The sequence below is a fragment of the Camelus ferus genome, chromosome 33, assembly GCF_009834535.1.
Source record: "Camelus ferus isolate YT-003-E chromosome 33, BCGSAC_Cfer_1.0, whole genome shotgun sequence".
NCBI lineage: Eukaryota > Metazoa > Chordata > Mammalia > Artiodactyla > Camelidae > Camelus > Camelus ferus.
In genome coordinates this window covers 638,466-651,719 of record NC_045728.1, presented here as the reverse complement: position 1 = coordinate 651,719, position 13,254 = coordinate 638,466, and the positions used below count along the sequence as shown (strand labels likewise).

General features: G+C 61.4%; 1 protein-coding gene across 1 annotated transcript in view; it reads right to left on the bottom strand.

Annotated features, from left to right (window-relative positions):
- The window catches only part of IGSF9B (immunoglobulin superfamily member 9B), a 52,091-nt gene extending 47,174 nt beyond the window's left edge, over positions 1-4,917 (bottom strand). Inside the window, 1 exon segment of the mRNA XM_032472756.1 lies at positions 4,666-4,917. Within this exon segment, the coding sequence (XP_032328647.1) occupies positions 4,666-4,729 (64 nt within the window). The 5' untranslated portion in view covers positions 4,730-4,917.
- Between the last annotated feature and the right edge of the window lie 8,337 nt (positions 4,918-13,254).

The window sequence follows — 13,254 nt, the reverse complement described above, 5'->3', positions numbered from 1 at the left end:
GCATTCTGCCTCCAGCCAGCCCACACCCAGCCTAGGCTGGTCCTCAGGAAAGTCCCCACCTTCCTCCGTCTCCCCATCAACCCCCTCTGGGCCAGAAGTCAGAGGTCGGGTGAGCAGGGAAACAACAGCCCGGCCCTGGGGGAGGGTCAGGAACCACGAGGCCCTCCTCTGTGGGCACCTCTGCTCCCTGACCCTCCAGGCCCAGCAGCCCACGAGGCAGAGGCAGCGATGCCATTAGCAACCTTAATTTGCTCTCGGCTAGATTGTATTTCCAACAGCCCTTTCCCCAGGAGCCGCTGGCAGGAAGCAGCCAGTAATCCAACCTCCACTCTGCTCGGCAGAAAGGCAGAGCCTCACCCACCCTGCCCACCACCTGGGCGCAGGCCTGGACCCTGTGTCCCAGCGCGTGCGAGTGCAGTGGGGCGGGGGTGGGGCGCAGAAAAGGTACCAGGGGGACAGAAGCCAGTGGGGGATCGAAGCCTGTGTTTACTCAGAGTGGGGCCTCAGGAATGAGGGCAGTGGCTCACCTCACAGGGGGTGGGGGGGCAGCCAGCAGGGAGCTGGGGGGCACCCAGGTAAAGGGACGTGCTGAGGGGACCTCTGAGTCCCCGCTCTCCTCAGGAGGACAGGCAGACTGGCTGGCACCTTGTGCAAAGCCCTGGCCCACGGAGAACTGTTCTCCACAACCCTTCCTGGGGCCCCACCTCTGCTCACCGTCTCCTGCTCGTTCACGCGCGAGAGGACAGAAGAGCAGGAAGACTCCTAAGGAAAGTAGGTCAGCGGCCTCGGGCAGCGCCCGGCGGGCCAGGCGACAGCCGCCTCGGCACCCCGGCACCCTCTCCCACCTCCCCAGGGACCCGGCTCTTCCCCACTCAGGAGTCTGGGCTGACGGGCAGCCGTGGCCGGAGCCCACCTCGGCGACGCAGACCTGTCTTCTGCATCCTTGGGCCTCTGCCTGTGTGTGCGTGCCCCTCATGGAGGCCTTCTCTCAGGGAGCCCAGATGCCCTTCCACCCGTGCCCTGGCCTCAGCCTGCAACTTTGGGAGCTTAGGTGCTGCCCAGGCTCAGATACAGAGCAGGGCACAGGGAAAGCCAGGCGTCTGCTCCAAGTCTAGTCTCACTGCCACCCACGGCCCTCAGCACTCGGACTGGGGTGACGCCCCACCTTGAGCTGGAGACTCAGGGTCCCCCGTCTGCTGCATTCACGTGCACATGCAAACACATGCATGCACACACGCACACACATGTACAGGCGTGTGCTGGCCCCTCCAGCACCTCGCACCAGAGACAGCTCTTTCCACAAGTCAGACCCATTCTCCACACAAGCTGCTCTACCCAAGCTGGTCTCCCTGAGACCCTGGGTGCAGCCTGGGATGTGCAGGGCAGACGGAGACCTTCAGGGATAAGAGACAGCAACCGGCCTCAGGCCTGACTCCCTCTGGAGCCCGTGTCCCCCCTCAGTGCTCAGCCCACGAGCCTGTGAGGGCAGCGCCTCCCAGGCCTGAGGAGGGCAGATCTGAGGGAGGAGAGGAGCAGAGCCTTGCCCTGACTGGGGGCAGGGGCGGGCAGAGGGAAGACCAGCAGGGCCCGGAGCCAGGACAGAGGGCATCAGAGCCCCGCGGGCTTGCAGTATCTCCCTCCCAGGCAGCCTTGGCTCCTCGGGAACCAGACCCCAGCTTCCTGTCTCAGAGCCTCAAATGTGAAACCACGGGCCTTGGGACCTGGCAGCTCCCAGCCCAGCACACGCTGAGCTTGGGGCCAGCCGCTGGAAGCTGCTTCCTCCCACACACCCCCCTTACCTCTCCCGGGCGGGCGTGCGCTGCCTCCAGCGGGTGTGTTGGGGACACACATGTGCCCCTTGGCCACCGCCTGGGCCAAGTGCTTCTCAGCTGAGAGGCTGCCTGCGGTCTCCCCAGCAACCTCCAGGCCTAAACCTCCTCCCTCCTGTCATCACTGCCAAAGGGAAGGAGGGAGGCTCGCGGCCAGGCAGAGAGTAGAGGGCACTGGTCCAGCTACCAGCAGGACTGGAGTCAGAACCCTACTTCACCAGGGGACACTGGGGCCTGCGACAATCCAGGTACAAAATCTGTGGTCTACAGGAGGCAGCGCTGGGAGTCAAGGCCCAGGGTCCTCCCCCAGACTGTTCAGCAAACATCTGGGATCACTGCCTCCTAGGCTCTCCTGCACGCACACCCTCCCAACCGCTCTACCACCCCCCAGACACAAGTGATTAAAGCCCATCCCTCCCTCTGTCCCAACGCTTCATCCCTCTGCTGGAGCAGCCCCTGTTCAGCCAAACCCTAATTCCGGCATCGCAAAGTCCCTCCCCTCAGGAATCTCCCGGAAGTCACCTCTGCCAGGCGGAGAACAGCTGAGCTCTCACTCCAAGCAGCAGTGTCCGAACGCAGCTGGCGCTTCTCCTGTGAGCAGGCAGCCTGTACCCCGCCTCCGGAGGCTGCAGTTTGGCTGCTAGTCTCCTGGGTTCCCTGCATCCTTCCCACAAGGGAAGCCACTGACAACGCTCGGGTGTCACAGACCTTTCCAAGGATTTCCGAGCAGCCAGCACCCTGGGCAAGGTCAGCTCATGAAAGCAAACTTGGTTCCCCACACAGGTAACCATCTGAACGTTCCCCCAAGGCATTCCCAGCCCCCAGTGCCCTGACCGGCCCAAGGGAAAGAAACTGGGAAGGGGCCTGGAACTCCCCAAACAGGGAAACCACCACCATCATGTTAGCAGTTGTCGAGCTCTCACTACAGAAGCCCTTTCTTTACAGCACTAATATTGACAAAAAACCCTACAAGCTATTAACCCCCAATGAGGCAAGTGACAATCCGAGAGGCTAAACAGCATGTCCAAGGTCACAGGCCAGCAAGTGGCAGAGCCAGGATCTGAGTCCAGTCATGTGACTGGACTCAGGTCCTTCACCACCACACACAGGGCTCCTTTGGGCTACAACGACCCCTAAGACCCACAGGGATGGCAGGCAGAGGTTCATGTCAAGCCACCCAGAAAGAAGGGCTCCTCATACCCAGAAAGAAGGCATTCCCTTCGATGCTGGGAAGTCCTTCCTCTGCCTGGACCTTTTGTGAGCTGCTGTAACATACACCCATTTCCTTTATTCTGCTCTTAAACTTGCAGAAAGACAATTCGCCTCACCCTGACTTCTCAGGTCTGGGGGCTATTTCAGAGCCTCCCTTCAGTGTCTCTTCTTTATTCAAAGATCCCAGCACATCCCTTTGTGCTTCCAGCGACAGTCCCATAGCAGGAACATACCAAAAACTGGAGGGGAGGAAGATGAGGGCATTGGAAGACTACAAGGGAATAGAGGAAGGGGGAGGCTGGGGCTGGAGGCAGATTCTCCAGCACAACTCAGCCCAGCACACACCCACCCCCACTCCCCCAGCTTCTGTGGCCACTCTGATCTGTTTCTCCATCTGATGGAGAGTTTTTAAACCACCCAGGTCACGTACCATTTAACAAAATCACCCTTCCCTTCGCCTTCCCCGGGTTCTGTTTTCACGCCCCTCAGATGGCAGGGAGACTATTCCATTCCAGAAACTTTCCAAAATCACTTCCTCTCCCCCTACACAGCCCCAGACAAGGTGAGGAGAGGACCCTTCTGAGCCAGCGCCGCTGGGAGCGGGTTCTCTCCCTGCGGGTCCTCCCTGCTGACGTCCACCACGAGCGGTTCTCCCCGGAAGCCATCCCTCGCGGCCTCGTGAACCTGCCGCAGCTGAGCCGTGTCTGCGCGCTGAGAACCGTGAGCTCAGGGTCCTGGCACCTCCAGGCTCCGCTCCTACTTCCATACAAGGGCCGAGCCAGGGTGCCACACAGAGGCGTGCAGGTCGCCGTGCCGTCTCCAAAGCAAAAGCCCGCGCGCTCACGCGCGCATCACCCAACTCGCTGGTTTCCCTCTTGCCTCTTCCCCAGCTCAGACCGAGAGAATGGAAAGAGCAACACCTCCTTCGAGCCCGAGACGCGGCAAGGGGGAGCCTCTCCTCCGCCCTCGCCCCGGGCCAGCTATGCCGCGTGGCCCGAGGGCGAGTGGGGCCGGCGCGGCTGCGGCACGCTCCCGAGGAAGTTTTGCCGGCCGGGCTCAGGTGCGGCGGAGACCGGCGCGGGCAGGGCGGGCCGAGGGACCCCGCGCTGAACCAGCTCTTCTCGCGCGCGCCGCCGCCCTGCGAGGGGGATCCGACCTCCAGCTGCCAAGATGTGTGGTCCAGGGGGACGCGAGCTGGAGCCGGAAGCCCCGACCGCGAGCCGCGGTTGCCGAGCCCCGCACGGACTTGCCTGCGGAGCGGTGGCGCTGCGCGGGGCGCCAGCGTGCTACAGCCGCCCGAGGACCCGCAAACTCCCCGGCGGCAGAGTTAGGAAAGCCGCCGCCTCCCCAGCGCAGGAGGCGGCAGCTGCGCCCGCGAAGGGCTCCGGGCGCGGCACCCTGCGCCAAGCCCCGCGGCCGAAGGTGGGCGAAGTGGCCCGGATCCCGAGGCGTCCTTTCCAGAGCGCCGGCAACCCGGGCTCAGGCCCTCCCAGCCGGCTGCGACCGCGGCCCCCGCCCTCCCCGCGACGTCCGCAGCGCGCAGCCGGGAAGGCGCGGGCTCGGCGGGAGGACGGAGCCGGGAGCGCCGGGAGGCGCAGGGGAGGGACGCTGCACTTCAACTCACCTTGAGCCGCAAGACCTCGGGCGCTGATCACACTTGCTATCAAAGTGGCCACATACCAAATCATAGTACTACCGCGCGCCAGCCAGGAGCCTCATCCTATCGCAAAGTGCCCCGCGCCGCCTACGCCCCGCGCCGGTGCTTCCGCGGCTCCTGCGGCTCCTGCGGCTCCTGCAGTCCGGGCGGCCCGCTCCCCATCCCTCCGCGGCTCCGCTCGGCTCGGCGCACAGCCTCCCGCCCGGCGCAGCGGCACCTGCACTGGAGCCCGGGCGGAGAGCAGCCAGCGCCGCGGAGAAGCCCGTCCGCACCGCCCCGGGCCCGCCCCCGCCGCCCGCCCATTGGGCGCGGCCCGAGAGCCCGGGGGCCGATTGGCCGGGACGTCTGCCCGTCGCGGCGAGGGGGGCGAGCCCATTCAAGGTGCGTTGACGTGTGGCGAGCCCAGAGCCGCAGAGTCATGCGCATTGCCGGGGAGAAGGCGCTGCCGCGTCTCCGCTGCGCGCGGCTCCCTGCTCCCGCTGCATGGCAAGTTTCTGGGGGAGGGAGTGTGGCCGCCGGGCTGGCTAGCGGGACCCCGGGGTCTCGGCTACCCTGCGGGCCTGAGGGGACGACGGCCCCGCCCACCCCCAGAACCCGGCATCCGGTTTCATCCGGCAAAAAGCCGTCCCGGGAGACCAGTGCTGATTCAGGGACGGGGAAACCCGGGAACGGCAGCCTGGGGAAGCTGGGAACGTCCTTCGCTGGAGATCTTTTCAAAGAGGTCAAGCGCTGCCTCTATCCCGCCCCTCTTCCACACGCGGCCACTGCCCCCCCCCAACGTACCCCCTTCCACCCAAACGTGAGCTTAAGTTAAGCTCCATCCAGCCCGAAGGCAGGGGGATGACTAAAATGACCTCTAAAAGTCGCTAAGATTTGGGGTGAGTCATTGGCTCAGCTGCAGGGAGTGTCACAGACCCCTCGGGAACACACGTGTGCACACTGCCACCCCCAGTGCGGGTCACGATTGCTCATCGGCACTAAATCTCAACTTTGAGCAGTGAAAGTGTTTTTTCTTCTCCTAAAAAGGCCGCCTCCTCAAGCACAAGTTTCCTCCCCCCACCTTCACCCCTCCCTGCCTGCCTCGGAGCCGGGCCCCACCTCTGCAGCTCAAAAGCAGGATGGATTTGGGGAGCAAGCAGTGTAGGGGTCTGGGGTGGAGCTACCCAGGGGAAGAGGAAGGTGGGCTTCTTATTGCTGCAGAAGAAGACAGGAGGAACTGGGAAGGTCTTCGAATTCCCAGCCCCTCCAGTCTAGCCTCTCCTCATCCCTTCCCCCAGTGCAGTTGTAGCTGCAGAAGAAATAAACGAGTGTCATGGAAACATCTACTACAGTCACCTCACACCAGCGTTCTGAGGCTGCAGTGAAGATGTTTGTTCTTTCAAGGAGTGAGAGCGGTGGTGACCGAGTGAGAGCAGTAGTGACCATGGCACAGCTCCCTCCCATGGGCTGTTGCCCAAGGCGGGAGGACAGAGGACAGCAGAGGGGACTCAGGAATTTCACCCTCGAGAAACATTCACTGGGCACAAAGCACTGGCTCTGGGACAGGAAGCTCCCCACCCCCACCCCCAAAAAAGAAAGAAAAGAAGGAGACTTGCTCCTGAGAAAACACACACACACACTCCATGCATCAAGAGTGGCCTGAACCCAGGAGGAACAGCCTTCCCTGAAACACGAACCCACGAACACGCCAACCAGGGGATGGAAAACTGGGACCCCCTGCGCCCCTCAGACAGAGCAGCAAATGCACTGGTAGAGTTTTAGCCTCTGGGCGTAATCTGGAGGACAGGAACGCTTAAATGACCTCGTGCCCCGCCCATCAACTCCGGTCACCCGGCATAACTCAGGGTGCAGGGACATCTCGCCCTGAGCCATCACTTCAAGGTCTCTTACTCTGCCAGGATGCCTGTCTTGGGGATGTGAAGTGAGTTGGAAGCTCCAGGCCTCCACTGGTGGGCTGGTCCCCACTAGTATGTCCCAGAACAACAGCTCCACCCTCAACATAGATGCGCACACATTTGCATACTTTCCGGGGGTCCTGGGGCGCTGAGCCTTTCTGGGACCCTTGCAGAACTGGCCATCGCGAGGTTCTCCTTCCAAAACCTCCAAGCAGCTAACCGGCCTGAAGGAAAATGCTCGATGCCCCCGTCTGGAGCCCTTGTTAGGTGTAAACACGGCAGAGGAGGGGAGCACCTGTGCAGGAGGAATGCTCCTCTGGTGGCCTTCAGGGCCAGGAAGGGGGCCGCTCCCACCGCCGGGGCCGTACTGCTGGCCCCTGTGCTGTCCCACTTGGGGCAGTGGTTGGTGTGGTGGTTTCTGCCGGGGAGTTAACACTGCCAGCTTAGAAGGAAAAAAAACACACAAAGAGCTTAAGTGTATGAGTTGGGTTCGGAAGGGGTTCAAAAGAGTGATCTAAAAAGGAGACTCATTTCTTCCAGAAAAGTCTATGGGAAATGCAGTGGAAAGGAAAAAAACTGGAGATACGAAGGGAAAAGCAGTAGCACCATCAGACACGTCTCAGTTTGGTTTCACAGCAGCTCAAAGGAGACATACAGTATCGGGTCACCGTGAGGAACGAGACCCGTTAAGTCTTCCCCTCTTGGCATATGGCCACCTCTGGACCCAGGAAGGATGGCAGCCCCTCCCGGTCATGGACACATCCAGTGACATCTCCAAAACAGGCATGGACCTCACCTGTCCCAGAGGGGGAAGAAGGGAGCCCATCCCAGGAGCCGCTCCCAGGGTACCTGACTGGTCGTCACCGTCTCTAGTAAGTGCAGGTGTATGCGTCAGCAAGGGTGTATGTGTTGTCCCTCTTGCTTTTTGAGAATACAGAATCCTAGTCTTGCCGGTCACTCCATGTAAAAGCACATCTAGCCACCCACCCTGGACCCCTGGAGGACCAGGGCTGGCAGAGGCTGCGAGTCGAGGAGAGGAGACAGAGACTTACGCCCGCCTCATACCCACTGAGAGGCGGGACTCAGAGCCAGTAGCTCACGCTCTGCCACCTCCACCTTCCCCGGAGGTCCAGACCTCTTTGTAGAATCCAGGCTGGGACAGTCGTCGGAGCAGCTGCTTATGAGGAAGACAGCAGCTCCAGGTCGAAGCAGCCTACCCGCATGGGCACAAATGAGGGGGTTCAGTGTTCCTGTAATTAGGGAGACTTGTTCGTTATCCTGCCGTATAAATAACCCAGAACACGTGACTTAAACAGTCATTTACCTGCTCACAGATCTGCGACCTGGGCCGGGGCTGGTGGGGACAGAGCATGTCTAATTCATGTGACATCTGGCCAGCTGGGGATGGGCACTGTGCCTTCGGGATGGCTCGTTCGCACGGCCAGCAAGCGCCGCTGGCCGTGAGAACCGAGCTCTTCTCCGTGTGGCTTCTCTGCAGGAGGCTTGGGCTTCCTCCCAGCATGGTGGCGGGGTTGCAGAACGTGGAGGAAGGCGTGCCCCTCTTTGTGTCCGAGCCCCAGTAGGCACGTAGCAGCACTTCCACCAGAGCCAGAGCGCTGCCCAGATTCCAAGGCGGACAACAGAGACCCCCACCTCTCAGTGGGAGCCGTGTCCGCCTGGAGGATGGGAGGCGATGCTGCAGCCATTGTGGGATGACACGATGTACCTACGAAAACAGTCTCCAAACTCTAGGCAGAAAGTGAACTCTAGAGGAGAGCCCCGGAAAGACAGGGCTTGTAGCCCGATGGCGTCTGGGTCCTAGGCATGCGGCTGCCGCCCCTGGTCCCAGGCACCCAGGGATGTGGGCGCGCGCATTACACCCCTAGCCCGTTTGTGAAGAAAATCCTTTCACCCTGTTTTCTCTCCTTGTGCCAGAGACCAGTCAGCATGTTTTAAAAGAACTTGGAAAGAGAGAAGAAAATAAACAAAGGAAATTGGATTTCCAAAGTATAAATATCTCATCTTAAAATCTCATGCAGGAGAAGTGGAGGAAAGCAGTGCAGGATTCTAAATCTTCTTATCATGAGAATGTTCCATCTCAGCTCAAAATGCTCACAGAGCTTTGCAGGCTCCTCGCAGCCCCGGTCAGATGTCTTCTGGGCCTGAAGAGCCGTTGTAACAGTGCACTTTGCCCCAAAATAAATCCCTGAAGACTTGTTTTTGTATATGTAATTTTTTTTATTGACGTGCAGGCAGTTTACAATGTTGTGTCGGCCTTCGGTGCTTCAGTCATACATGCTGAAGACTTCTCTTCTGAAAACTCAAACCTTGTTATGATTCAAATTTCCCAGCACATCCAGTGTTCCCCTACTCGGTCACGGTTTCCCCCGCAGGCTGCATCTTGGTTACACAGTGGTGGTGCCTGGCCTGGAGATGGAGGGTGACTTTACGATAGCTCCTCCAGATGAGTCTGCGAGCCTGGGAGAGGGTCCGCCAGGACCCCACCATCGCCAAGCACGACACTGCTGCGCAGCGCACGGCCAGCCCACGCGTGTAGGGTGGACGGTGACCGTCGCCCACAGCCGGGCCATGTGTCTGCAGAGCAGAGTCCTCTTGTGCTGAGCCTTACATCAGAGCTCTTAAAGACGTGTTGAGGCATCTTTCATAGAAATCAATTGATAAGCCAGTTCTTGGAATTTTAACCAAACTGTATTCATTTCTTGTCTGGCTGGAAAGGGAACACAATCTTGCCCAAGAGACCGTGGGTCCACGATGTAGGATGATTTTGTCTGAAAACCAGATGCCAGCCCTCTCAGCCTTACCAACCCCTCTCCTTCTTCTTGGCTTTCCCGGCCAGCTCTGAACAATCTCAAACAAGACACGTTCCGTGGTTTTGTGGCTTACTCCAAGAACGCAGAAAAGAGGTCCCTGCTTTGCATCAAATCCACCCTACAGCGCTCAGGAGCCCGGATGACAGCCGTCCCTGTGAAGTGCCCGCAGGAACACACAGCCTCCCCTCCTCAGAAACCCCTCACCCCTCACAAGGAAATGTGACTCACGGGACCCCAGGGCCTGAGGTCCAGTAGCGAGGCACCAGAGCAGAGGGACAGCTGCGGTCCCACTCACACACTCGGCTTTCAGGACAGCCAGGAGCCAGACCCTGCTGAGCCCACCTAGCAAGGTGGGGGTCTGGGTCATACTCTGTCCACCTACAGACAGGACAGTGGGCAGCAGTGGAATGAAGGTCTGCGGGGGAGGAATCTGAAGGTTTTCACGAGCCAGGCCTCTGCCTCAGACCCTCTGGCGGCCTCGCGCAGCAGCCGGGTTCTGTGCCCCTCCTGGGTCGTGCAGGAGGGAACTGGACCTGGCTCGCCCCAGAGACTGCTGATAACCAGGCATTCCAGTACCGCGTAGACGCTTCCGCAGAGCCACGCGGAGTCATGGCTTTCGCTGACATCGGCGAAAGGCTGATGTGGGCAGAGGACGAGGCAGTTATGGGGAACCAGCCCGAGAACAAGTCCTGCTGGAGAGAAGAAAACAGAGTCAGGACCTGAGCTCAGGAAGCCCCGGAAGAAGGCTTCTGCAGTAACAAGCAGCCGCTGAGCACCTTTGAGGAGGAGGGCAGAAGAGGGACAGGCCACCAGCTGTCCCCAGAGCTTAGCGTCCAGTTGGGAGGATCAGGCCGAGCACTTGAGGGACACTTGGCAAACCCTGTCGACGGGGGGCCTGGGAGAGGCCGTGGCCCAGGCTCGAGCCTGCAGAAGCTGAGTGGAGGGAGTGAGGAGTGGGCTTGACCAGCGACAGACAGGCCCAGTGGGACAGGCGGTGCTGGGCCGCCTCGCTCCCTGCCATCCGGACCCCGTGCCTGCCGGTGTTCAGTGGGGGTGTTCAGTGGGGGTTCAGTGGGGGTGACGAGGTGACAGCGGGCATGTCCGTGACCCAGGGACAGCGGGGGCTGCACTGGGGGATGGGGTCTCCCCGGAAAGGCAAGGAGGAGGAGCAGGCAGGTAGGAGTGACAGTGTGCACCTGGGGCTCGTCAGGGAGGGGAGGAGGGCAGAGGTGAGAACAGGACCGAGAGGAAGGCCCCTCTGGGCTCAGAGAAAACCCAGGGGCAAAGGGGAAGGGGAGCGGGGAGGCTGTGCTTCTGCTTTGGACCCACAGCTGGACGGGCAGGGGCCGGCGGGGCGGGTGAGGAGCCACAGCTGGAGGGCCTGAGCGGGTCTGTTTCTGGCACACGGCCAACGCCCAGGCCTCCCTCTCGCCCCCCACACAAAAGGGCCTTGTGTGGGAGCTCGAGGAGATGCCCGGTGCATCCTTATCCCACGCCCCCGCCCTTCCCCACAGCCTTGGCACGAGCATCGCTCGACCAGGTGCAGGAAGCCGGTCGAGGGCTGGGGACCAGACAGGAGCCCGAGGTCAGAGGTCGGCTGGAGACGGCCGCCCCGCCCTCCCCGCCTCCAGCCTCCTGTACTCTCTGCTGCCTCTCCCCGAGTCTGCCCTCAACGGCCCCCCCCCACCCCTGCCCCGTGCCCCTCCCTCATCCCGAGGCCTCACCCCCACTGCTCCCTCCTCCCCTCCTGATTCTCCCGTTGTTGGCTCTGAGTGGTACGGGGAGCCTGGAGACAGAACCCGATTCATTCTTGGAAAAGGCATCCATGCCAGAGGGTTCCACAGCAACACGTCTCCATGGCGCTTGGACACAAGGTAAATATGACGTAAAGAGGCACTTGCTGGGCTTGCAGCGGGGAGGCCTGAGTCCCGCCCCTGCCCCGTCTCCCCGACAGGGCACCCTTAAGAAAGTTGTGCGGCGTCCCTAAGCTTCACTGGGAGTTCTGTAAACATCCACCTGTTTAATCAGCAGTTGGCATCCTCCAATGTGTGCTGAGCACCTGTTGTGAACCAGGCACTGCACTGGGGGCAGGACGAACAATGCAGGCACGTCCTTGCCATCGCAGGACAGTTAACAGCCGGCAGGGCTGTCCAGAAGAGCAGAGCGAGCCGAGGGGCCAGCACAGTGGCCAGTCCGTGGCGGGTGCTGGCGAGGCACCGTGCACAGAAGGTGTACCAGGAGCCCAGTGCGGAGAGCTGAGCTGCAGCTGCTCTGGTTAAAATTAGAAGGTGGTGCTGGACCTCTAACCTTGCCTGCAGCCCGATGTCTGTTTGGAGCTGGTTAGAAACTAGGACAAAATGTGAGATGGTGAAGATTTGTCTGCACAGGAGACAGGACTGCCCAACCCAGGAAGGCCCCGCTACACGGGAGGTTCTGCTGTGTGCGTGAGAGGTGCGTGTCCCCGGGAGCGGGGTGGGAGAGAGAAGCACTGGTAGGTGCTGTGTGGGGAAGGAGAGTTCGCCCAGAGCCTCGACTGCTGAGGGCCTAGAAGCCAAGCTCCCTCCCCACTCCCTTTCTAGGAAACCCACTAGGAAAAGCCCACGGCCTTGGCGGGGCGGTGGGGGGGTGGGTCACGTGCCAAGGAAGCCCAGGGCAGGAGGGTTTGTGGGAGGAGGCCAGTGGGGCACTGAGAGGGTCTCGTGGGGGACCCAGGACAATGCGCCCATAGAAGGAATGTGCGGGGAGGGGGCCGGAGGGACAGGCTGCCTTGACGGCTGCCCCCCTGGCCGCTTCCCAAGGTTAACGAGGGGCACGAAGCCTGTGCGCCACTCCAGGGCTGGGGGCCGTTTGAAAGGAGCATTTGCTGTGGGGAGAAAGGGCCCTTCTCTGTTTCTCTGCCCTGGGCTGCTGTCCTTTGTGGAGGCTCTTTGAGGCGTGAGCCCTGCAGAGCACTGCGGGGTTGGAGGGTGGAGGGGGCGGGGAGCGGTGGTTCGCTCTCAGCAGCAGCAGGCCGTCTGCCCTCGGCAGGCAGGAAGGGGGTCCATGGCTGGTTCCGCTGCCGTCAGATCCCTGAGCTGATGGGCTGGGAGGCCTCTGCATGTGGAGTTGGAGCCCGAGCGCCCCCTGTGGAGTGGGTGTTTGGAGAGGGCGCAAAGGGAGAGAAGGGGGAAGTTAGGAGAACTGAAAATTAGGTAGCATGTACAGAGGGTGGGTCAAGAGTTTCCAGCGGGGGAACGTTGGGGCTGCCCCAGGCTCAGGCCCTGCCTCGGGTGAGGGCTTTGGCAGGGGAAGGCCGCTTTATCACAGGGCGTGTGCATGCGGCTGGAACCCGCATCTCTCCACAAACACACACGCAGTGCACACACCACTGTGGGTACTCACATGCAAAATCACACACGTGACGCAGGGGACGCCGGTGCACATTCACTGAGGCAGGATGGCTTCTGACGACCACACACGTGTCGGACCAACATCCGCAGGGGCCACGTCCTCCTGAGCTGCCCCGTGGGCAGGTGGGTGCCACAGTCCCTGCCCCTTGAGGCTCACACCAGACCCGTGGTCCCCAGGCGTGAGGAGCTCCTGCCTTCCCATCACGGGACGCCCAGCGTGGTGGCCCTAGAACCGCCCTCTCTTCTTCCCCAAGTCAGGCCCCAGGGAGCTTTGGCCAGTGAAACCCTCCTTGCCCAGGTTCACCCTGAGCCGGGCGTCCAGGCAGGCCCAGGCTTCCCCCAGTTCATGTGTCCAGGGGCCCAGCTCCCCAGCCCAACCTGTTACAGACGCTGGGTCACGGCCACCAGCAGGTGGCGCCAGCAGGAGCCTCCTGTAATGGG